Source organism: Enhydra lutris, unplaced genomic scaffold (assembly GCF_002288905.1).
Source record: "Enhydra lutris kenyoni isolate GAN:26980312 unplaced genomic scaffold, ASM228890v2 scaffoldscaffold15, whole genome shotgun sequence".
Classification (NCBI taxonomy): Eukaryota; Metazoa; Chordata; class Mammalia; order Carnivora; family Mustelidae; genus Enhydra; species Enhydra lutris.
Genome location: NW_019154099.1, coordinates 8,121,207 through 8,147,549, shown reverse-complemented (window position 1 = coordinate 8,147,549; position 26,343 = coordinate 8,121,207). Strand labels below are relative to the sequence as shown.

The 26,343-nt window shown below is 43.9% G+C and overlaps 1 protein-coding gene across 1 annotated transcript in view; it reads right to left on the bottom strand.

Moving 5' to 3' along the window:
• LOC111147038 (ecto-NOX disulfide-thiol exchanger 1) overlaps positions 1–26,343 on the bottom strand; it is a 247,468-nt gene that overhangs the window by 164,793 nt on the left and 56,332 nt on the right. Inside the window, exon 6 of the mRNA XM_022502889.1 lies at positions 18,724–18,936. Within this exon, the coding sequence (XP_022358597.1) occupies positions 18,724–18,936 (213 nt within the window). The remainder of the gene's footprint in view (positions 1–18,723; positions 18,937–26,343) is intronic.

Below are 26,343 nucleotides of genomic sequence, written 5' to 3'. Positions count from 1 at the left end.
GATGATGTCACAGTAGAAATAACATCATCAATATCCATCCAATTTGTGCCTTTTTATACTTACATTTTAGCAAGGTTGGGGAGGTCTCCCTTCAAGTCTGTCTCCATAACTTTAGGTTAAAACAAATTCTAAATACGACTAGGAAGAGTTCATGGGCATCTGCTTCCAAGCATTCCACAGCTCTTGTTTAAAAATGGGACTTGCTATGCCTATATACCAAGATCTACAGAGACAGATCTGGAGTTGGCATACAGATACAGATATATGCATAGAGGAATGCCAGTTGGGGGCTTAGAGGTGAAGCCGGGGTGGACTGGCTGAATGAGGAAGAGCCAAACATGTACCTTTTCTTTTTTGGTCTCCATCTCAAGGACTCAACTGCAGTCCTCGGAAGACAGTACCATGTCCAAGTTCCAAGCTGGGGCAATGAGTAGTTATTTCATATTGCCCCTCAATCTCAAGGGCCATTTTTACTCCTTGGCTCCTTTCTCCTTCCTGCCCCTCCCCCTCCCAGCCCCTGCACTCACTGCAGTCAGCCCTCCAGCCCTCTGGCGGGGAACAGGAGCCATAGCCTCCATTCAAGACAGACCAAGGCTCCTCCAACCAGCTGCACAGGCATGCAGATCGCATTTCGACACCCCGTGGCGCCCTCTGTAGCTCATCACGACCACGTACCATTCTGTTCTGCCATTTTCACTTTCATAAGGCTGCCCTCCCAAACCCCTTGAAGTGCTCACTCTCTCACTTTGACTTCATTTAGTACTTTTGGGGCTCCTGGGCAGAGCGCTACTGGAATGATAAATGTTGGGGGTCTGAACAAAGCTATACAGAGAAGGGCATGAGCTCTTAGTAGTGGATCTTAGGGGTGGGGGCAACCAACAGTTATTGATCTAATAAGCATGGGATTAGGAAATTATAGCACCGAATTAACTGTATGATTAAACTTGAATTTCTGAATATTTAGTTAGGAAGGCACAGTTAGAATTAGCCTCTCATGGATGCTAATACTCTAACATAAATCCTTCTTAAGTGATTCCCAAGGCTCTATTATAAAAAAGGGCATCAAAGCTCTTCCAAATCTTCCAGGTGTCCAAAGTATGGCAAAGAGTAATAGAGTAATCCCCACAGAAAAACAACAATCTTAAAAAGAAGCCCACAAAACAAACAAGAGTGTGATGGAGCAGAGAAGGAAAGTAGATTCTGTTAACTTATCACACTGTAAATGTCTCATAAGGCTAATGAGCAACCACTTCCTAATCAATGTGTAATTCTCACAGAGGCTGTGATGTTTACTCATTACTACCTTGAAAGAATCCCAACTCCAAACCTTCCTATTCATCAAACTTTATCATCAGGTCATATGATGAATTGGTTGCACCCAGGTTGCAGCAGGGGGAGGTGCCACCCCCTTCGCTCACACTCTCCGTGCGTACACATGGCTCCCTTCCCTGACCGTGTCTGGACAGGGTCACAGATTGTGTGCTGCTCTAGGTGTGGATGTGTACCTGACCACCAGCTCTCAGGCCTCTGCTGGGCTCCAGGGCAGCATTGCCGGTGGACAACTGGCTCTGCCCTCCTGCCCCGGCTCCCTGCTGTTTTGTCTGCATGCAGGCTGGGGTCATAGGGGACTTTAAGCTACCTTCTGCAGGGGCAACACAGAGCAGTCAGCCCAATATGCACCGGTGAAATCAGCAGTCAGATGAGGTTATGTGGCAGGGGTGGTAATCACAAGCCTGTTAAAGAGGACCCGACCCCACTGCTTTAAGAGTAGAGCTTTATAACAGCCATCTACAAGAATGAGAACTGTGGTATCCAGAGGGGAAGGGGCAGTAAGGATTGAGGCTGAGTATTTGGGTGGTGACAGTCAAAATTCTGCCATCAATCAAGAAAGGTTGTTAATAAAGGGAATAAACTAGAGAGAAAATTCTCTGTTCATGTATGTGTGTGAAGTAGAGGGAAGGTAAGAGTGGCCAGTAACACCTCTGGAAGCATACGGAAGGGAAAGCACTTAGAAAAAAGACCCAGTGGCCAAATACTACACAAGTTCAAGGGTAAAAATAGATCCTCTCATACCTACTCAAGCCATGTTCTGTGGCAAATGTTTTGCATTTGAGCTAAAGTGCCTCAGTTATTTAGAACAAGTTGTTACCATATCCCAGGGCATAGTTGCAATGCAATCAACTATCCACCCAACCATCCTTTCGTACAGCAAACATCTGAGTTCCTCTGGTTACCAAGCACTTGACTGACTGCTAGAAATATATAATTAAGGCAGTGCTTGCCCTTGATGAGATCATAGGCTCTAGGGAGAAAGAAAGATAAGCAGTTAATTATCCTATGCTAGAGACGTGTGGATGCTATGGGGACACAGTAACAAACTCAGTAGGTGGAGTCAGGAAATACTCCCAAAACTCCCAAAAAGGCATCATTGTTGCTAGACCTTAAATGATGGATCAATGCTTGCTCCTGAGTTCAAAGGGTGGTATGGAGTCATGAAAGGACTTTGTAGGGTTGGGACAAATGTTGAGCAAGGATGGATTAAGAAGGACAGTGGATGCTAAGCCAGCTGGTGAACTTCGTATTGTAGCCCTAAGACACACATCTGAGTAGGATTTGTTTGGGAGAAATGATGAAGGCTTGAGTTAAAACAGAGCACTGCAGTAGAGGCAGGAGCAAGGAGTCATTTGCCGGAGTGAGGTGATACCACAAGTGGCTGACTTGCTATGAGTCTCCCTTTCACGAAGGGGAGACAAGGATGGCTCAGGCTGGAGAAGTATGTAGACCATGAGGACAAGCACAGGGGGCAGTCTGAGAGAGAAGGTAGAGAGTTTGCCTTTGAACATGCTGAACTTGGCATGCCTGAAGGTCATCTCAATAGAGCTGAAACACATACTGGGGGTTCAGAAAAAAGTCAAGACTCAAAATTAAGACAGGTCTTAAATTTTTCAGACTATTCTCAATTTCAGGAATTGTGTTCTTTTCGGTATGGTAATTAATTAAAAGCAAAATACATGTGGCTAACTTTTTACTTCTAAGTTTTATACTTTCTCCACATATTTTAACAAATAATAAAGAACCCCTCCAAAACCAAAAAATATTTTTTAAAAAATGGTTTAAAAAACATTTTTAGGTTTAAAAAACATTCTCACAGTGTTTCCAAGGCCCAGTTTACTTCTCTCATTTCTGTGCAGACTGCCCCCAACCAGCCATTTGTCTTGCAATGAAAGTTCTTAGGCACACAAAAGGACTCGGAAAGAGTGCCTGGATCAGCAGGAATTCATCATCCTTAGGGAAAAACCACCTCAAAGAGTATGCCTTAATGAATGTGATTTAAAGACAGGAGATTTTCAAAATCATAAATCAGGATGACTGCTGGTGGTGATGTCACAAGACCATACACTTTTTTTTTTTTTTTTTTAAAGATTTTAAAAGAGCGCGCACGAGTGGACAGGATATAGGGAAAGGGCGAGAGAATCTGAAGCAGGCTCCAGACTTGGGGACCTGATCAGGACCTGATCTGAAACCAAGAGTCAGATGCTCAACCAACTGCACCACCCAGCGGCCCAGTATACACTCTTCATTGTCTCTAGCAGGGAACCCCAAAGAGCAAGTCGCCAAATTTGACCATCACTCACTACTTCCCTGGTATATAATTTACACTACTTGTTCTATATATAATAAAACTACAAGTAGTTACTAACTGAACTGAATTTTTAAAATTCTACCTAAGGGGTGCCTGGGTGGCTCAGTCAGTTAAGCGCCTGCCTTTGGCTCAGGTCATGATCCCAGGGTTCTGGGATCAAGCTCCCCAGTGGGGCTCCCTGCTCAGTGGGGAATCTGCTTCTCACTCTCACTCTGTGCTCTCCCTCTGTCTCAAACGAAGAAATAAAATCTTTTTAAAAAATAAAATTAATAAAATAAAATTCTACCTAAAAGCTCAGAGAAGAGATAAATAGTAAACAAGATGGTACCAGCATTTGTTCAAAAAAGCAGCTTATAGAAGAACAAATTCAGATCAGCCCCAATCTGTGCCAGTAGTGTGCCCGGTAGGCTAGAGACTACGAGGTTCTGAGGCCCTAGTTGAGGCTGGATCAGCTGTACACATAAATATTTTTAAAGTACTATCAATAGAAAGAGATCAGTCAGAAAACTTAAATCTACATTCACACACCTTGCAAATTTCCCCCAGCCCACTGCCAAATTCTACATTATAATGTTTTGCCTAACTTAGGTTGAGAATTAAGAAAAAAATTAAAAGTGATTTTTTTCACAGTATGTTTGAATGTCAGTCTTAGATGTCATATGAGATTCTGTGACATATATCCAGCAGGTATAAGTGAACCTAAGAGAAGGGGAACAGAGCTTCGATGAAGTTGCTAATCACTCTCTGCATCTGCAGACCCCACATTAAAAGATAAACTGAGGTCTGTTAAAAATCTGAAGAGTTTATTTGAGCAAAACAGATGGAATCAGGCCGTGCCAAACAGGAAGTGGTTAGGGGCGCTCCCCTTCTTGGCAGGAGCTGGGGAGAGGCTTTTCTAGAAAAAGGGCAGAAGCAAAGCAAGGATATCATGGATTGGTCACAGCTTCAGTTCTAATTGGTTGCTTGTGATTGGTTGTGTTGAGGTTTTGATTTTGTGACTTTCAGGCATTTGTAGACTTGGATTTGGGTTTGCCTATGTACACCACAACCACATCAGAGCCACCTCTGTCTGGGGTTCTCCTTGTTCAATTAACTGAATATCCTACTAGTGATTAGTCATTCTTTGCTGTGTGTAAAGAGACCCACATACACACACATAACACACATGTGTATATGTATAATCTTCAGAATTTTTTTTAAAAAATCCGTAAGACTGGGGCATCTGGGTGGCTCAGTGGGTTAAAGCCTCTGCCTTCAGCTCAGGTCAAGATCCCAGGGTCCTGGCATCAAGTCCTGCATCGGGCTCTCTGCTCACCAGGGAGCCTGCTTCCCTTCCTCTCTCTCTCTGCCTGCCTCTCTGCCTCCTTGTGATCTCTGTCTGTCAAATAAATAAATAAGAACCTGAAAAAAAAAATCCATAAGACTAATTTAATAATCTTTTTTTTTTTTTTAGTACTTTCCTCCACGTCAAAATGTCTGGACATCTGCTGAGTTCAGAACATACTTCTCACTTGGGAGAGAGCTTTGTAAATTACCATTAGAAGCCTTGTCTTCAGTCTAAGGGAAGGAAAGCTCAGAACAGGACATCCGTTTACCCAGAAACAGGTCCTGCTGAAACAAGCTCTCTGCGGGCTGCCTGGGTGGCTCAGTCCATTAAGCATCTGCCTTGGGCTCAGGTTGTGATCTCAGGGTGCTAGTGATCTAGTCCCATATTGAGCTCTCTGCTCAGCGGGGAATCTGCTCCTCCTTCTGCCTGCTGCTCCCCATACTTGTGCTCTTTCTCTGGCATATAAATAAATAAAATCTAACTAAAATAAAATAAAATAAAATAAAATAAAATAAAATAAACAGACTCTTTGAGAAGGATCAGAGCATCAAGCACAAAACTTCTGGTTTCGGGATTGTACAAGGCTCCTAAATTCAGAACTCTGGGCAGAAAAGCCTTGGAAGCAAGGAAGAGGGAGGTTAGGCTCCTCCAAAGAAGGAGCCTTTTCCTTGTCCTCCTGACTGCGTTCTTCCGTAGTCCCTGCACTTCCTACCTCTTGCGCTCTAGCTAAATGGCTGTGAGAGAGCCTTTGATCCCTTTACCGTGGCAAATATCTGGAGAAACTAAGTCCTTCCAGGCAGAAGGCTTGCCTAAATAGAGTATCTCAAACAAGTCTTCCAAACTCAATTTTTGTTTTTAATGTTATCTGGGCTCACCATAGAGCCTAAGTCTGTAAGTCTGAGGAAATGTGGTTTTCCTTTAAGGGATAACATTTTTCCACATCCTCTAAGAATAGCTCAGAAAAGATGTTCAAAGAAAGGCACATAACTAATGAAACAGTTGACCCCCCCGCCCCAGCTTGTTACTGTTGTTTTTAAATCCTAAAAGCTGGGGTGTAATTGATGAGTCTTGGCTCCAGGCTGAAGAATTGTAACAGAGAAAATACAGTAAGTGATTCAGGTTCTCAGGACACCCAGAGGAGCAAGACAAGCCAGAGGGAGGAGCAGTTAGTGTCTGACAGGGGCAGGGCAAGCCTGGAGGAGAGATTCCCAGAGAGATTCCTGCCTACTCACTCTGGGTCCTGAGCACAGAGGAGCCTGCCAGTTAGCCTGGCAGGAAGCCCGGGAAATAGAGAATTAACACGGTCAGACCCATACATTAGGGAGGCATGGCCTAGAATTTCAACTTGAGGAGGAAAAATGGCAGTCTGGGGTTTTCTCTGGAGATGGGTGAAAAAGAGCACTGCTGAGTGACACTGTGAATCCATCACAGCCCCATTAAACCTGAGGCTGGACAGCCTGGGCCAGCAGCACGTTTCTTAACTTCCTGGCTAGACAAGGCCAGATGGCTGGTTCTTTGCGGGGGAATGGCGATGGGGACAGAAAGAAAGAGAAACATGGTGATCAAATTATAAAAAAAAAAAAAGAAATAGGATCTTTTAGCCAACTTCAAGTAAGCAGGGGCTGGTAATTCAAATAAATGGTGAGGTGACTTCTTAAGTCACCTTAAATGATGGTGACTTCTTATGCTTTGTATAAATCTCGATACATTTCAGGAACTGCAGATCCCCTTGTTAATGCATATATTCAAACATTTTGAGAAGTATCAAAACAACAATCTATAAGATTATTACAATTTTAATGGTTTCTTACCATATGCAGCATTTATGAGGCTTTTAAAAATCCAATAAATCCTCCTGGGTAGATTATCCCTATCAACTAAATGAAAGTAATAGATATATATAAGAAAAAAGGAACAAAGCAAAATATAAAAGGCTACCTTCCCATCCTGGCTGCCTCCCATCCAGTTTCTCTCTTTAAAGGCAACCACTCTTAACAGATGCTAGCATCTCCATCCAGAGAAAAAACCTTAAGCATATGGTATAAATTTGTCTATTTTTCTACGTACAACATTCCTTTCTTTACACACAAGTGCTAGTATTATATACACTGTGCTGGGACTTGCTTCCACTTAACGTAACTTGGAAATCTACTGATGTGCATGTGAAAGGCACACTTCATTTCACCATGCTTCCCTTTACTACACTTCACAGATAATTGTGGTTTTTACAAATCGAAGGCTCCTGGCAACTCTCTGTCCGTCGCGTCCACCAACATTCTTTTTCCAACACCATTTGTTCACTGCATGTCTCTGTGCCATATTTTGGTAATGCTTGCCATATCTCAAATTCTCATCATTATTATATTTGTTATGATGATATTGATCAGGGGACTTTAGTATTACTACTGTAATTGTTTTAGAGGCACTGCAAACCAAACCCATATAAGATGGCAAACTTAATCAATCAATGTGTGTGTTCTGGCTGCTCCACTGACGGGCTGTTCCCCCCCCCCTTCTTCCTCTCCTGGGGTCTCCCTAGTTCCTGAGATACTACAATATTGCAATTAGGCCAATTAATTTACAATGGCCTCTAAGTGTTCAAGTGAAAGGAAGAGTCAATTAATGTGGCAAACTTCACTGCTCTCTTATTTTAAGGAACACCCACAACCACCCCAGCCTTCAGCGAGCACCAACCTGAACAGTCAGCAGCCATCAGTGATGAGGCAGGACCCTCCACTAGCAAAAAGATTACAACTCCCTGAAAACTCAGATGGTTAGCATTTTGTAGCTACAAAGTATTTTTATTTTATTTTTTTAGAGAGAGAGAAACTTCAGCAAGCTCCTTACCCAGCAAAAAGCCTGACACGGGGCTCGATCTCATGACCCTGAGATCATGACCTGAGCCTAAATCGAGCATCAGATGCTTAACCGACTGAATCACCCAGGCACCCTAGCCACAAAGTATTTTTTAATCAAGCTATGTACAATGATTTTTTAGAGACATAAGGCTTTTGCACCCTTAATAGACTACCACAGGTTAAGTATATCTTTTATATGCACTAGGAAACAAAAAAATTCATTGGGCTCACTTTATTGTGATATTCACTTTCTTGTGGGAGTCCGGAACTGAGCTCGCAGTATCTTTGAGGTATTCTTGTATTAGTAAGGCTGCAATGAACATCTTCAGACATATCTTTTGACATTTTTATATAAGAGTCTTTATAAGAAATTCTTAGCAGTGGAACAGATAAAAGAGTATCTGAATTTTCATTTTTTGAGAGCTATTGCCAAACTGTATTCCAATTTCATGCCCACTAAGTATTTTTCAGATTAACTGGAAGTTGGTACCTTTTGACATCCTTCACCCATTTCCTGTACCCTTAAACTCAACCTCTGGCAACCACCAATCCAGTAGACTGTTTTTTTTGTTTGTTTGTTTGTTTTTTTAAGATTTTATTTATTTATTTGACAGAGAGAGATCACAAGCAGGCAGAGAGAGAGAGGAGGAAGCAGGCTCCCTGCTGAGCAGAGAGCCCAATGCGGGGCTCGATCCCAGGACCCTGAGATCATGACCTGAGCCGAAGGCAGCGGCTTAACCCACTGAGCCAGCCAGGCGCCCCTCCAGTAGACTGTTTTAACAAGCTTTCCAGATCATTCCAATGAATGCTGAAGTTTGAGAACTCTGATTTAAACCATTATCTCATTTAAATTTCCCAACAACCCTCTGGGACTGGTGCTTCCATTACGCCCATTTCATGGATAAAGAAACAGATTCTCAGAGAGGTATTATTACTTGTCCAAGGTCACATATTTAGCAAGTGGAGAAATTGGGAATGGAATTGTATCTGTTTGACTTCAACTTATGTATATCTGACCCTGGAACAATGCGGGGGGTGACAGAGACTGACCTGCCCCACCCCCAGTCAAAAATTGCATATAGCTTTAGACTCCCCCAAAACTTAAGAGCCTCCTGCTTACAGTTTATAAAATAGCTGATCAACACATATTTTATAGATCATACGTATCACATACTGTATTTTTTTTTTTTTAAGATTTTATTTATTTATTTGACAGAGATCACAAATAGGCAGAGAGGCAGGCAGAGACAGAGGGGGAAGCAGGCTCTCTCGATCACAGGACGCTGAAATCATGCCCTGAGCCAAAGGCAGAGAGGCTTTAACCCACTGAGCCACCCAGGCGCCCCTCACATACTATATTCTTATAATAAAGGAAGCTAGAGGAACATTAAGATAATCATAAGAGAAAATACATTTGCAGTTCTACTGTGCTGTATTGAAAAAAAAAAAATCTGTGGACCAGCAGTTCAAACCCATATTATTCACAGGCCAACTGTATTTATAAACATTTGTATATGGATTTATACTATGGGCAAAGTCTCATGAGCACTGTGGGTTGTTCCATGCCAGGCATTGAGCTAGGCTCTGGGAATAGGGCTGAAGATACTGCTGGTTCTTGCAGCCCTGAGGGGAGACCACCACTGACAGGATGGAGTCAAAGGAGGAGAAGAAGCTTGAAGAGAGCACCAAAGGAGGCAGGAAAGTCTTGAAGGACCCCTGGACCAAAACTTTAAGGTATGTAGAATTTTCTAAAAGGAAGAAGCCAAATAGTTGAGATTGTTATGGGGCAGGAAGCTGACTGACCCCTCTCCATAAGCATTCTGAGGAATCTGGAAGACGATGAAGGAGTGTCTGCAAAAGGGCCCCTACTTCTTGTGTGTCTCCTGGACTGGAACAGACTTCCCTTCCTCAGCAGTCATCTGAAATCCACTCCACCCTACTTTTGTTCATCACTGTTGCTGGATAATAAACCTGGGGGAGGGGAGAACCTGAGAAGGTGGGGCCAGGCTGAGGGAGTGTTTTTAGGAATGGGACACTGTGGGGCTGCATGTGAGCCTGAGGAGGGAGGGAGAGCCAGGAAGCTGCGTGGTGGGGAAGTCTGAGCTCTAGCACCAAGCAGCCATGTGCCCTCAAGAAAGCCTCTATGTTTGAGGTCCAAAGCAAAAGGGGATGGTCTAGCCGTTTCTAAATATCCGCCCCAGCTCTGGGATCCTACAGAAGATGAAGACGGGTCAGCAAGCTTTTCCCACAAAGAAACAGGAAATATTTTTTGCTTTGCAGGTCATACAATGGACACCAACTTGTACTTCTTCGTCAGTTGCATAGAAGAGTCCAGAACACAGCATCTCTGCCTTAAAGTAACCATACTGACACCTCACTTTTCCTTAGATCTAGTTTAAAAGTGTCTTGGCTTTAAAAAGTTTTTGTGGGAAAAAAAAAAAAAAGTTTTCAGGCAGATTCTTTCCAAAGTAGCTCAGAGACGACTTCCTCATAGCCTATCCCCTCCTCCTCCACCCATGCCCCTCCCACCTCTTCCTTAGACTTGGCAGTGCCTTCTTTTCCAGTCCCTTCAAGTGGGCTTATATTAAGATGGCGGGGTTTCAGCTCTAGCTCCCCAAAGTTCTATTTTTTCTGAATTGCCATCCTCTTCACTCAACATATACTATATTAACTCTTGAAATCTAGGCTTCCACAATTCCTTATTATTCCAGAGTGTAAGGCTTAATTTCTGTCTCTTACTTTGCTATCAGTAAAACATTTTTTTGTGTGTGTGTTATTATCGTAGTGGTATTACTTGGCTCAGTACATATATTTTCAGTGAGACTGAAAGGAGAGACCAAAAAAGGCTCAACTCAGATCTGGCAGGCTTCTAGTATCCTCTCCTATTGCTTTTCATATCCTGTGAAATAGGAAATTCTGTGCTCATTCTTGATTTGAAAGTTTTTATAAAAATTATTTTCTCTGGACATTGATTCTCTGAGAGCAAATAGGTTTTTTTTTTCTTTCTTTTTAAATGAAAATAATGCTTCCAGCACTTAAAACACTGGCAAATATAGCTATCAGTATGATTTGGAGGAGAAGCAGAAAACCTGTCGAGTTGCTAAAGCAGTTAGGGTTTTTTTTTTTTCCCCATGGATGAACGATAGCAATGACGACCACAGACATGGAAAACATTTTAACACTTCATAAAATTCCTTTCCGACAGCAGGAACATAGAAGCCAAATTTCCCTTGGCAGAAATAATAAAAAAAAAATGTTTAGCTGAGATGTTCCTAAGAAGTGAGTGGTTTCAGAAAGAGCTTTTCAGGCAGAAGAAATGGGGATGATGACACCCATCTGCCTGAAAGCAGGGTCACGGTCCACAGGAGATCATAGACCCCGCATCTGTCACTCTAGCACGCCATGTACTACTGGATATTTAAAAGGTGCCCAGTAAATATTTGTGGGTGAATTTCATCATTCATTCAAACACCTGAGGTTTTTACGATTTTAATCAAGAAAGCAGATGGGGATGTGATAGAGGAGACCGGACAGGGAAGGTGCAGCCCCCCCAACAAGGATCCTGACCTGTCTAGACTCTGCAGTACCCCAGCAGGGTGCCGTGCACAGACTCCCAGGGTTGAAATGTGGCTTGAAATTTGCAGAACTGCCCTGCAGACATGACCTCCACAGTGAGGCAGAAGTGGGGCATGCGCCTAGGAGGGTATAGGAGCCACTGTTTTGTGATCAGCTAAGGAGCTCTCGGCATCTTGGCTGGATCCCAGCAGGGAAGCTGGCTCTGTTTCAGATATTCAAGGAAAAAGGAATCAAAGTCATGGACATGATAAGGACTGTAGAATTTTCGGAATGGGAATGGGCTTTAGAGAGGGTGCTGTCTGGTCAAATCCTTCTGCTAGCAAATAGATGGGGAAACTGAGACCCAGGATGCTCAGGGGACTGTCTTAAAGTCACCTGGCTAACTGATGGTCAAGCCAGGATTAGAACCAGCATCTCTTCAGGCCTCTCCTGTCTGTTTTCAAGATCTAAGATGAGGGTGGCATTGATACCTATCATAAACACACAAAGCAAATGTGCACGGTAGTCCTGAGCTCTCCGATCTCCAGCTCAACAGTATTAATAACAGGGCTGGGACAGCACTACTGCAAGGTGCTCAGCTGAAGAATATCCTGTGTGTTCTACATGAAGGAAGATGGCATGTTGTAGCGAAGTCAGCCGAGCTCACGGTTTATTCAAACAGCCCAGCATATAGAACATGTCTTGCAGTTTTTAGGGTCCAGCCCGATTTCCAATACGACCTTCATTTCCATCTAAAATCTTTGATCAACAGCCAGTAGTTGTACTGAGGTCTCTGATACAAAGCTGGGAATTATACAGACTGGGGCATGGCTCAGGGAGGTGGGAAAGGGCACCAGTAAATGGCCTCTGTGTCACCTAAAGTCTTGCTAGAAGGAAAAACACAAACCCCAAAACTCGACGTGCATAAGATAATTGGAAAGAATTAAATGCTCAAGGGGATAGGGAGCGTGGTAATAAACGCTGTAGAGGGTACTGGAGGGGGCCGGGGCGATGAGCTATATCAGGAGCATGCATGACAGAGGCTCCTGCCTGGGCCTGAGGGAAATACTGGAGGCGAGGGATGGAGTGTTGGCACCAGCGTGGAGGGGGAGAGAGGGGACCGCTAGAGGCAAAGGCTTCATTTCCTACCCAGGCAGTAGCATTTATATTCCTTGTGAAGCCGACACGGAGTATCACCAAACATTTCTTCAACTCCACCTGTACGCTATAAATTTACAGCTATAATGTCCTCCTCTGCTCATTTTTGCTGTTCATAAAAACACACCTAGGCACAGTGGTAGACAGCTAACTGCACAGTGGGCCAAGAGTCCTGGGTTCTGATCGGCCCACAGACTGCTAAACGACCAAGACGTGTCCTGTCCACTCTAGAACCTCTGTTCGCTCCTCTCTAAAATGACAGGGTGTGAGAAAATGGGTCTCTGAACTCCCCTCTCGCTCTGACATTCTACAGTTTCTACTTTCCAGTCCTGCTCATTGTATTTATGGCACGTATTCTTAAATTAATATTAATCAACCCTTCACTGCCGTCTGCTTTCCCAATTGCCTTTCCCCCACGTTCCTCCCTTACTTCTCTTCTCTCTTACTGGGAAGTGTACTGGGGAAGTACCAAAGTGGGGATATCATGGAGTGTTTAAATTTTCATTAGATGAGTGTGTGTTGTAACAAGGCATGCACAATTGATCATCTTGGCATGCATATTAATAACTGAATGCTGTGGTACATGCTTCCTGAACTTTATAAACAGCTCCTCTCTGAGCTTTGAAATGACAAGCTTTGCTGTAACTGAAAAACTGAAAGTGGGCAGGCCTACGGGGAGTGCCTACGGAGCATACATTTTTAAAAAGCGAAGAAGATCAGAACCCCAAAATCTCTCAGTGGGGAAAAAAATGGGGAAGTTTTCAGCCAAATGGACAGGTTAGGAAATGAAACAAACAGGAGTCAAGGATGACCTAAGGATAAGATGACATAAGAGTGAGATGATTCACCTGAGCTGACATTTTTTTTTTCTCTTCCTTCTATATCTAGCAGATGCGATCTACCCAGCTGGCCGGAAAAGATGAGAGAGAGCCCCAGCTGCCACGCCACGATACATGGCGTCCACCACTAACGCCTCTCAGAACTGCACGAACATGGTCTGAAGTAAAAAATGATCCCAAACAGAAGTGAATGGATGCTGAACTGCCCAAGCTCTTGGATGCATCAGGAGCCGCCCCTTGATGCTTAAAGCCAAGGCTCAGATGGAAATTACGCCTGCTTGATTCTGTTTAATAGCTAGTCCTGGGGTGAAGACCAGAGATACGAGGAAGCCTAGAACTTAAACAAATGTTTGCAGGACTGAACATCAACAAGGCTGCTTGAAGGTAACTACTGGACCTTGATGCAAGCCTTGAAATAAATCACAACTTTTTCTTTAAGTTATTATTTATGGCTCTTGATTTTTTCCCTCCTTTGAGCAAATGCTATGTGCTCAAATATGAAAGCAAGGACAAATAGGACAAGCAAAGCAAGGATAGGTGCATCTAATCCAGTTTAATGGACTAATACTTAGTGAAATTTCCCTTCTCCTATTTCCAGTAAAATCTATCGAGGGACCCAAACTTTTACCATGCTTAGCGTTTTGCAAAAATGTGCCTGAACTTCTCTGGAAGTTGTCAAATGAGCCTTCCCCTCAGGACACCAGGCCAGCCCCATCTGCTGTAATAAGCTAGCTTATCAATATACTTGCTCTCAAATTGCCTTAGAACACTTTCCGGAAAGTCAGAATGTCATGGCTTTCCAACGGAGAGCCCACCATGGGGCGCTAGGGAGAATGGCGGGGGTGCTGTGGAGATCTTCTATGTGGAAGGATGGACTCAGGGTTACTGCCAAACAACCCGATTTCCAGCCCCTCAGGAGAAAGAAAACCGAGATGCCATTCCTGAATCTTCGTGCTTAATAATCATGATCTAATTCTAAATGAGAGAGCCGAAATGTGATTCCTGTGGTGTTTTCCAGAAGCCATAATGCAGACAAATGGGGGTGTGGCTGGTTCTGCTCTTGGAAAATGCGGCAAGTGTGCCAATCGCTGTGGATTTTGGCCATCATTATGTTGGAAGTCGCATCACGTACTGATGCCAAACTCCCCCCGCTATGCTAAAGGGTTCTGCGATAAGTGGAAAACGTGGTCGAGACAAACAGACGTAACTGCACCAGACGTGAAAGGAGATGTATTTAAAATTCAAAGAGCAATGAAATGTGCACACACCTCACAGCTCAGCCAGGTGACATCTGTCATGACGGATGGTAGGCTCGGGTTCCCCTGTGCGCCTGGGGAGTGGTCATCTTTGTGACAGCACATAAGAAAGAATGAAAAATTCTGAGCTTGCTCAGTAAGACAGGCCATCTTCCTGTTCTCCCTCAAAGGCTTCATTCCAGGTTAACGCTCACGTTTAAGGTCTCTAAGATCTTGGAAGTTGTTCCGAAGGCCTTAGCTGTCAAGGCACACGAAGGCCCCTCAGGCCCTCCGTGGCTGGGACGGGCCCACGGCACTGTGGGTTGTCATCGTCAGCTGGGACTTTTCACCGTCTCCGCTGACTGCCGAAACACTTCCCCAGAAGCCAAGCACAGGGCTGAGGGGTCTCTCCCGAAGCAATAGGTAGATGGGAAATGTGTTTGCAACTGAGGAACGCCAGCATGAATTTCTCTGTTGACTCCTCCATGCTGACTCCCCTAACGCCCCCCCGGCCTGCTACCAGGGGTCTGGGAGAGCGCAGCGGCTGCCAACCAAGGCACGGCTAGTGAGCTTTCGGACGTGCTTGGTCACACAAGCAGAGCTGAAAGCCCAGGACACCGGACTGTGCCGCCCACGCCTAACCACTCTCGGAGGGCCCTGAGAACCTCTGAACTGTCTCCAGTTTCCTTCCTGCCATCCTTCCCATTTACTCATGTGCTCGCTCACTCATCATCCTGAGTCTGTCTTCCAGACACTTGGTATGCATGCGAGACTGATAATCACAAGCAGACAAATCACGACATCATTGCACACTTCAGTAAGTGCTCCGAAGGATCTCGAACTTGATGAACCTCCTGGGGAAGGGTGAAGTCTCTCTGAAGGGTGGGCTTTGGGCCAAGACCTAAAGGATGGGAGGGATTCACACATGCAGGGTGGGGGGGCAGTAACCAACAGGCAGGACAGAGGTGCAGAGGCTTGCAGGTGGGAGGCAGTTCTGACAGGCTCCAGGGCAGGGAGGCCCGTGGGGATGAGGCACAGTAAGCCAAGGGAAAACGGATGTGAAATGGAAGGCATGGAGAGCTTTTAGTCTGGGGAGAGTGAATATTACTATAAGTGCAATGGGAAGCTACTCAAGGGATTTAAGTGGGGAAGATATGATGTGAATTATATTAGACGATGTGTGAAAAATAGATTGAACAGGAATAAAAGTGGAAAAGGAGGGACTATATACGGCAGAAACTGCAAAATGCCTCCAGGCAGCCATCCTCCCCTCCTTCCTTCCTATGAGATCTCCAGTTTTATTCTGGGGAGCAATGCGCCCACTCAAGAAAGGATATTTCCTACTTTCCTTATAGCTAGGCATGGACATATGTAATAATTCTGCACAATGAGACAGAAACGAAAGTCTGTTGGGGATCTCTGGGCAAGTTTTGCTTTCTTGCTCTAAAGGCACAACCCAGTCCTCTGCTTCTTCCCTTATGCGACTTGAGCTTATAAAAAAAGAAGTGATGGCCTGAGTAAGAGCAGTGATTTTGGACCATCACCTAGAAAAGCTAATAGCCTCACAGACACCTCAGGGTGACAGCCCTGCACCCCTGAACCCATGCCAACAAACACCTAAATCCAGATTTTACCAGGTCTGAAAAGGGAAAAACCTCCCTTGTTTCAGGCAAAGTTAGGCGGGGCTTTTTGTTACTCACAGGTGGACACCAGGCCTATCTGAGGCGCCAGGCCACTGCCACAGTGCAGGCAGCCTGCCCTTGAATGCTGGTAGTTACAACGAAGAAAAGCGGGTCATTTTTGAATGCTGACACAGTGGGGTTTCCTGATGGCCTGAATACGGGCTTTGGTGGAGGGAGATGATGAGGGTAAAAATTACTTGTAGGATTTGGGTCTGAGAATTCCCTAAAATGTAAAGGAAAAATCTAAAACAGAACGGGTTTAAAGATTAAAAGCAAGAATTCCATTTTTTATATTTCATAGTGGGAAGTGCTGAAGAGGCATCTAGGACAGGAGTCTCCACTCCTAGGTTTCTGTGAGGTGAATTTCCCTCAGGAATTCCTGGTCCTGCTCCAGCCCTTTACTTTCTCCCTCCCAGAAAAGAAGCAGGTCAGCCTGCCCATACCACCCCACCCACCCACCCCATCCCCCATTCCCCTCGGCTCCTCCTCACTGTGCAGTGAGGCCCAGGGCTTCTGGGCTGCCTGCGGCCAGATGCGCCCCCTGGAGGCCTCACAGTAGAAAAGTAGAAAGCCTGTTAAAGGGACTTCAACTTCCCTTTCCAGATCAGCCTTTATCAGTAATCCAATGCTGACGTCTGGACCCTGCCACAAGCCTGACTTCTTCCTTTCTCTCTCTCTTCAAACAGAGGCCAACTCAGTCCTGCATCCTGTTAGGCGCATTGAATTTCTTCAGTCACAGGAGCGGGGCCTCTTTTTAACAGGGGCTTCTTTTAATGGTTAAGACCAAAGGGCACGGAATTGTTCCCCTATTTTAATGCATGGCTGCCTTCCTACCTTTATTGTCAGGGTTAAGGGTTGAATGTTCCCTGCCGGGTATGACTGTAAAGTCACGGGAGTGAAAATGTATTTAAAATTGATGCTAGCGAACAAGAAGTATCCAGTAATATTCCCATGTTCAGGCACCTGGCTTGCCATCGCTTTGGAGGGACTGTATCATTAGAGTTGAGTGGCCTTTCCCTCTCTTCCTTCTCTCCATTACCAAGCCAGCCTTACTTCCCCTCCACCAACTCATCCATTCCATGCTTCCCTCCTTTTAAAGAGGAAATCAATATTAGTGTCCTTTATCCTATCCCTAGTAACCCTAACCTCAGAGCTGCTGGGCGTATGTAGTCCAAGGAAGGGCCGTCCCTCACAATAGGTCATCGAGGAAAAGTGGTCTGATAATGACCTGATGAGACAGCAGCACTTCTGTTTTTCCTTTTCCTTTTCTATAAAGACAGGTGTCCCAAGTTAGTCTCCTACTGGATATCTGGTCACTTACCAGAATTCACGTGTGCACGTTTCTTATATATTTTATGTTGCTACAAAAAAATGTTCTTCTGACAACAAAGTCATATAAGATACCTGAGAGCCTGGTTTTTCATGTCCCTCTCTCTTCCCATCCTAACAGATAGATATACCATCCCTTGGGTTTACACTGATGAAAGAGATCGACGTTTTGGCACATTGTATCATTGAAAAAATTCCTCATTCACGGAATGAATATGTAAATTGCATATGTCACCGTCCCACATGGCACCCTGCACCCGGTACCGAATGGAGCGGGCATTGTTACAGTGTCATTCGATGGCTTTAACCAACCACGGGAACATCAGCAACCGTAATGCATGATGCTGCTGTGACGCTAACTACAGACACAGACAGACTGCCCAGAAAAAAAATATACGCCCTTTTTTCGAATAGAGCCCTGGGTAATTACCCTGACTATTGTTCTATGAGAAAGCCCATTTATACCCCTTCATCAATTTAAGGTCTGGACATGAAAAATCGCCAGCATTAAGCAGTTAAGGCAATTTGCTTTCCAGACGAAGAAAGGACAAAAAAATTAGACTGTAGAAAAATCTCGACTCCTGAGTTGCGCACGTTGACAGCCAAAGCTCACCTCAAATAAAGGATCCTGAGGAGGAGTTTTTCTGATGGTGCCTTCATCCTAAACAGAGCTCAAGGACAGTGTACTTGGGGTCTGCTTCCTAGTGTCGGCACTAGGAGGCCATGCAGGTCACGTCCTGCATGTGGGGCCAGCCCGCAGGTAAAGGGTGGCTGCACCGCAGGTGCGGTGTGACCTGAGGTGGGTCCACAGCTGGCACAGAAGCTTCTGGCTGCCCTGCCCCAGGGGCCGGGTTTGGTGTTCTGAGGAAAAGCTACAGAAACGTTGCTCACCTTGAGAAGTAAGCTCTCAGGGCAGGGTCCGTGTTCCGCCAAGTTGCCACAGAACATGAAATAGGTTATGAGGTTTGCCATTCCGTATGGAGTAAAATGGGAAATTATTGAACTACTTACCCCCAAAATGAAAACCAAAATTAAAGGAATGCAAAAGAAAAGGCAAAATCACAACGAAAACAAATGGCCCCCAAAATTTTACTTACATTGGGTGAGGATTCCGGTTAAGGCGTTTTTAAAATTCTCCTTGGCCTCTTCCATCTCCTGTTCATGGGTGGCTTTTTCATTCATCAGCCGGCGGACGTGGCTATTGGCTGACTGCACCATGGAATAGAACTGGTTTGCGGAACGCCGATTCACCTCCCCACGTTCAATCCAGGAAAGGAGCACTGTGATAGCCTCTGAAAACTTGCTATCATCTGGAAATGGAAAACCACCAAGTACAAATCATACCAAGGCAAGAAAATGGACTTGACTTTAGGCTCTTCTCAAAAGACCTAACAGGGATCATCTTAATGAATGCATTTCCCGAACTTTACAAATTATCTCTCCTGAGAAGAAGTGCTCTAATAGCATCCCTTGGCTTCCCCTTCCACCTCTAACTCCATGGTCCCATAGAGCCATCCAGGAAACAAATAGTGGTTCACTCTCTCATCTATGAAACCAGCAAATTGAGTTTGAGGTCTGTTCTGGGCATTCTTGGTAACACAGTACTCCAAACCCTGATTTCTCTTTCTTAAGACTGGCTGGAAAAACTGTCATTAACCTATCTGGTATCCACTTCATTCTTTCATCAGATATATTATACAACGATACTACTTTTCTGGCTTAGAATCAGCAGAATTAGTGTCTAAATATGGATGACAGAGTTAACTATTTTAAAACTGGATGTAACGGATGATATTGTTCCCAAGGTTTTAGTAGGAATTAGTCAGTTCTTTTTATACTACAGTTCAAAACTAATTTCATCTTAGGTTTAATACAACATATTTAATTAGGCTGAAAAACAGAATATTTCCTTGTTTTCAGCAAAAGAGTACTTGTTATCTGGGTGGTCAGTGTTTTCTCCCGAAGCAATCTGGAAGCATATTGGAATGCATTTTAACTTGGTTTGAGGTATGTATGGGGATTTGGGAGTGGGGGGAGTGGGGAATGAGGTTCCACCTGTAAATAAATGATAAAGTTTATTTGAAAGAAAACAAACTTGCCTGTTTAGGAATTGTTACTGGAAAAGACCTGTTATATGGCTTAGAAGTAGGGGGGGAAAGAAAAGCAAGTTTGAAGGTAATTAAGTTAATTAGAACTGGAAGTTATATGTCAATTATCACAACATTTAATCAATCCTACTGCTGAAGGCCTCCTGCATACTTCCCAGGCAAATTTGAGGGGAGAAGTCTTCCACTTATATTTTTCTACCCTTAGAAAATGTGGCTTGAGAAGAATACCCTACATTTCTCAAGAAAACTAGATAGGCTCTGAATTCTAAAAATCAGGCGCAAAATTAAACTGGAAGATTCAGATTCTTACTTATTTATCTGATAGATACTGAGTGCTTATTATGATCCCTCCACTGGAGGAACATCAGAAAAACTGTGTATCTTTGTGTTTGGAAATATTTTCTATATTATTATCTATTTTTGTTTATTATATATTATTTACACACACACACACACCCCAGATGACTGGACAGTGTGATTCATACTTGGTAGAGGAGTTTTGTTTTATCTAACACACCACATGTTTTTAATCAACCACTGTTGTTGGTATGTTACACATCACACAAAACCTTCCTTCTTGGGGCTCTCTGTGAATTTCATAGCGCATTACAGAAATACCTTTAGTACTTTTCCTGCTAGAAGCCCCCTCCCAGAAGGTGGTGGCTGTTGCCTGCGCAGAAGTACGAGTGCTGAACGAAGGCAGGATCAGCCTGACCCCGTGTGTGGGATGTGCTCTGCTTTCTCCACGGTGGAAGTATCCATCGAACACATGATACTGATCAGCACCCACCCAGGCCCTCTCCCACCGCAGCAGGGGCAGTCTAGGGTTGGGGATCAAAGCCTTTTTTCATCGCAAACCTGTCCCCTCCACCCTCACACCTTCACCAGAGGAGACAAAAGGCCCTGGGAACGCCCACGGGGCACCCCACAAAGACACCTTTCCTTGAAAATCTCAACATACAGGCGCAGAACACATGCGTGCTGTCTCACGACGGGCTCATCCAATTCTGTTAACTCTGGAATTTCAGTCTGAGCTCAACCCTCTGTGAACTCCAGCTGCAGTGGTTTCTTATCTCATTTCATGGACCAGAACGGCTTGTGTAAGATAAAATCCATCATACAACTTAACATTACGTTCAGCCCATGGAGAGGCCCATAATTTAGCATTATGTTTGTGAGAGGCCCACTGTGACCGTTACAGTCAGAATAAATTTTGCCTCCTGCACACACTCTCTACCTCTCTTCCTGCCAATATATGTTAAGAGAATGGACCTCCCAAAAGACAGCACGAATAAACCTAACGCTTATAAGAAATATTTTTCCCCCTCTTAAAAAATAACAACAAAAAAGAAAACACCAACTTCATGTACCATTTTTCCCCTTAGCTGGGACTTTCATCTCTGCATAACACAGAGCAAAAGAAACCCTCCATGATTTTGTTGGGGAGCTAACTAGGAGAGAGAACAATGTTGTTCTACTTTTCCCTCCTGTTACTGGTTGTTTTTCCTTCTCTTGCCTGTGGTCACTGAGTTCATAAATACACTAATTTACTGTCAGGGAGAAGACACTTCAATTTTAAAAATATATGTTTGCTCAAATGATCTGAAAAGCAAATTTTACTGTTCCTTGCTGCTAGATGGAGTGCATAAGTTCACCAGCAGATCACAGTTAATTGATAGTTTTCAGAAAGAGAAACAGCAGTTTTAGGATTAAGCAATTGAAAATATACAATTTATAAAATAAGGAAGCAAGAGACTTGCTCATATTTTAACAAGTGTTTAAAAAAAATATGTAACACGAGTAATTGTAGGCAGAACTCGATTAGCTTAAAAGAAGTGTACACTTCTGGTGAAAACTCCCGATTTCATCCTCATTTCTGAACTCCCTAAAACTGCCAGGCCAATGTGAAATTGATGTACTGACATGTAAATTAAATGTGAAGACATTAGTTAAGGCGCATTTGGTTAAGTTTGGGCAATATCTGTTGCTGTGTTAAGAAGGGACTTTATATTAATTAAGACTAACCCAGCAACTCACTCTGAATGGTTACAGGAGTGTAAGGGGAGCGGTCATTTTCAATATCCAACTGTAAATTCAATTTTGTATTCAATGGCAAGATCACTGAGAAAACAGAAAACAATATAAACTAATTTAAACAGGACTTAGATTGCAGCATTATTAAAGCTATTCATGTGAAAAGAAATTAACAGTGCTCATAAAAATCACATCAAAGATGCAGTTATGAAGAATTCCAAATACTTTCTGTGAACACGCTTAGGCATAACTCTGAACACGGGTGCAGTTTAGAAACTAGAATGTGCAGACGTGCTTTTTCCACAGCAAGAATTGGGAAGATTGGCGCAGTAAGGACTGAATACGGACCATTTGCTCATTAAAAATTGTGCGGTGTTTTCTAATCAGGGTCTTCGAGACATCACACCCAGGTTACTGCACATATTTGCCCCATGACTTTTCTTGATTTGCATTTTCCTCTTCAATCCATCCCCCATTCCCTTACTGTTCTCCCCTTTGTTAAAAACCATGGCCACCCCCACCCCCAGCCTTTGCCTGTCTGTGCACTCATCCTAGGAACCTTCTCGTTTCTGGTCCACCTGTTCTGGTTCCCTCAAGATTCAGCTTCAGTGCCTTTCATGAAGGCAGCTTTTCTGGAACCCCAGCATGAATTATGTGTCCATTTGCTATGTTTCCACAATTCCCTAAATATCCCGCTACTAAAACATCAGTCACTCTGTATAGTAATTGCTGGTTTATGGATGGGTCTCCAGTTTTGAAGGGCTGACATGAGAATAAAGCTTCCAAAACACATTTCAATCTCCTGGTCGTTCTGAGCTTTTCTCTTTGCAGTTTACCTACATTTGGCTACACTATTTCTAATAGACTTGCCGTGATTAGAGCTAGAGAGCCACAAATTCAGTGGTCAGAAGTTGGGAAACATCAGTTGGGAATAAACATTTCAATTTTGTGTTAAAGAATATTTTCACAGGGACTCTCAGAGATAAATGTCCTCCTGGCAGTTAGGCTAGCTGGCCCTTTACCCTTCAGTCCTCTGAGGTCATTACCACTGGCAACGAAAGTTAAGAATGGTGTCCGATAATCACAGAGAAGAAGAACTTTCTGCAGTAAGGCACTAACTAACTAACCAGCTCGTCATAGGAGTCAAAAATCTTTTTGAAGACATTTTCAGTTCTGGGGAAATAATGACCAACTTTAGTTTTGTGAGTAATAAACAATATTATGATGACTATCATCCCTCAATGTCTCGACCTAAAGCCATACCCATCTCATTTCATTTCTGTTTACCTCAGACTTTATCAACCTCCTTCCCTCTCTTTCCCTCTCTTCCATATTTCTTGAGCACCTGGCACATAGTAGGAATTTAAGAAATTGCACATGGGATAAATCTTTGCTATTCAAAGACTTTAAGCTTGAGCCTCACTTTGGGAGCTCTTTGAAAATGCAGACTCACTCTTACTCAGGCTTCCTGACTCAGAATCTGCACCCTACTCAAGTGATTCATACGCACATTAAAGATTTGGAAGCACTGGAAGAAATCAGTCAATGAAAACCCGGGAAATTGGCTGGGAGCTCATCTAAGTTAAAAGATAACAAAACCCTGAAATGGAAAGTATCAGCTGAGGTAGTGGAGAATACTGAAAGGATGTGATGTGATCCTTAGGAGCTTCGTGAATCCCTGTCCCTAATCTCCCCCACCGGCATTTAAGGAAGAGCTGCTTTAGCACCTGGCATCCCCATCCCAGGGAAAAAAAAATGTGGAAAAAAAAATTGTCCACGACTTGCAAATGGGCATAGAGACCACTGCAGATCCTTTCAGTGAAATGCTGGCCATGGTCTAGAGGACCCTCTCCATTGCTCCCACCCACCCCCAGAATTATCTGATTCGATGAGGGAGTGAATCTTTCATTGTTTTTGACCAGGCTATCTTATTACTCTTTAGGGACAGGACATAAATTGTGGAGGGCTGATAACAACACAAATAATTCTCCCTAACAATGGAGATGAATTTTTGTTCAGTGGAAAATATGAATCATTGTAGAGCAAATTCTCTTTTGAACCAGTTTTTAACGTCTAAATGAGTTAAAGAAAATCACTGGCACTGTTCAATTCATATTCGTAAGTCATGGTTCCACAGCCACAATATCCTTTAGCCACCCTTGAACTGTAAACTCCTCAAAGGCCAGGCCCGTGCTACAATCAGATCTGAAACCTCAGGGCCATGACACAGAGCCCAGGACCCAGCAGGTGGACACAGGGTGAACTTCAGTCAAACTGATGAATAGATAATAAAGGGGAAAAGGACTCAAACTAGTAAGCAGTTTTTTCTCCCCCTTTGTTATGGAGGGAGATCTGGCCTTGATTTTCAGAACAATAGGTGGGATGAGAGCCAGGCCGTGAACGATGACTATGAAAACTTAGGTGAGATGTAATACCCTTATTTATGGCTGGGTCTATAAAGAAATAACAGGAGAGGAGATTAATGTTTGAATAAAATGGCCTGAGAATGAGATAAAAGGAAGATGTTCTACATTTTTTTTTCCAAAAAAAAAAAAAAAAAAAGGGGATACACACACACACACAGTGAACCACAGGAATGGTGTGTTGATCTAGCTATCACTGATTTCTGGCTTCTGTGATAGCTGGAAACAGCTTACAGTGTAGAGTCGTATACTGACCCAAGCAGAATGGGGCTTCCAGGATGGCCAAGCATTAATACTACAACATCCCTAAAATTTCAACATGTGTCCCTCAACATTGGACATCCCTAAACAAGTCTCCATTTTTTGGCTGCTCAATGCACTATTAAGAGGGGTATAACCTTATCAATCCTCCAAATCACAGGTGGCAGGAAAGGTGATGCAAATGGTTAATGCACCCTTCTCCCCCGCAACACACACACACAATCTCCCCTAACTCTCGTAGTACCTGTAAAAATGAAAACAATTACGAGTGGTGGCAATACGAAAATGCATTCCAGCTTTTGGGTTAAGCAAGATGTTTCTAGATGCAGTGGCCTATCTTGCCTCTGTGAAGGTCAATAACGCCTAAGGAAGTGATTCTCAAACAGGCTCCTGTGCTTCTCATTTCCCTTGCCCTAAGAAGGAAGCCTGGCTTTTAGCTAATGGAACTTCCACTTGGCTTACAGCATTATTGATTTTTACTTTCTGGGAGCCATAAATATTGACAACCGTCTCAGCAAAACGCCAGCACCACTGCCACCCCTCCTCCCTCTGGCAGGCTGACAGGGGCCATTCTGTATGCAAATCAGAGTCTAGCCCTCCGGAAATTATGATTGCTGATCCCGGGAGAGCTGAATTCATGATGACACACCAGGGGGACCCCAAGGGCACTGCTTCAAAGCTTTGTCAAAACTTCACCTGATGCACAGAGAAACTCTTCATTTCACCATATAATGAAAGATTATGTGAAGCTTTCCAAAGGGGGAAAAAAGTACACAAAAACTTTTAAATGCTCTTGCCAGGAGAAATCTCCAGTGAATTAGGATAAAATCTTTCTCACCATCTAATCAATCTCTTCCTTCCACAGTCCAAACACAGGGTTCCTCCAGGGGTGGATGGTCTGTGTTAGACACACTGAAATTCATTATCTCATCTGCCTGGTGCTACTGTTTCCAATAAAGTGTAATTATGGTGTTATTGAGCTCCTTCTCACTTTCTCAAAGCCATGCTATAAAGTTTGGGTCTGTGAGCAGTTACTTCCCAATCAGTCTTCATTAAGTTGAATTGTCTCAGAACAATGTCTATTTAATCAGCAGGGTGCCTGCTACATTTCTTTTTAGAATTTGTATCAATGTAACAGACACTGCCTTAGACTCTATACAATTACAACTTGACTTCTCCTCTGCCTTCAAGAAGGCCCAGTGGCCACTGGATCTGGGGTGAGCTGGTCTCAGAAGATCCGCCCTCGCACCCTGTCCAGCTGGGTTCTGGGTCACTCCTGGGAGCTCCCACTGCACTTCTCACACACAGTATCAGCAAGTCCCGGTGCTTTTTTTCTATTTTTATTTTTAAAGTTTTTATTTATTTATTTGACAGAGATCACAAGTAGGCAGAGAGGCAGGCAGAGAGAGAGGGGGAAGCAGGCTCCCTGCTGAGCAGAAAGTCCGATGTGGGGCTCAATCCCAGGACCCTGGGATCATGACCTGAGCCAAAGGCAGAGGCCTTAACCCACTGAGCCACCCAGGTGCCCCGTCCCGGTGCTTTGTAACTGGCTCTACCACCTCAGAAGCCTAAACTCTGTGAGGTGGGGGCCTGCACGCCGTTGTCTCCCCACGCAGTGCTTATTAGCACAGTCCCAGCTATACGGTAAAGAGCTCCACAAATATTTGTGCAATGCTGGTGGTGAGCATCACTCCCCCTGTACTTCCAACCATGCCTGGTGGCACCAGTGGCCACAAATGTAACATAGCTCAAAGCTCCAAATCACTGAGGGAGGGAGGGAAGAAGGATCTCAGCATTTACTATGCACACAGTTTTAACAACTGGGCAGGATGTAGAGGGCCTTGTGGGTCATAATAAAGAGTTGGCTTGGGGTGCCTGAGTGGTTCAGTGG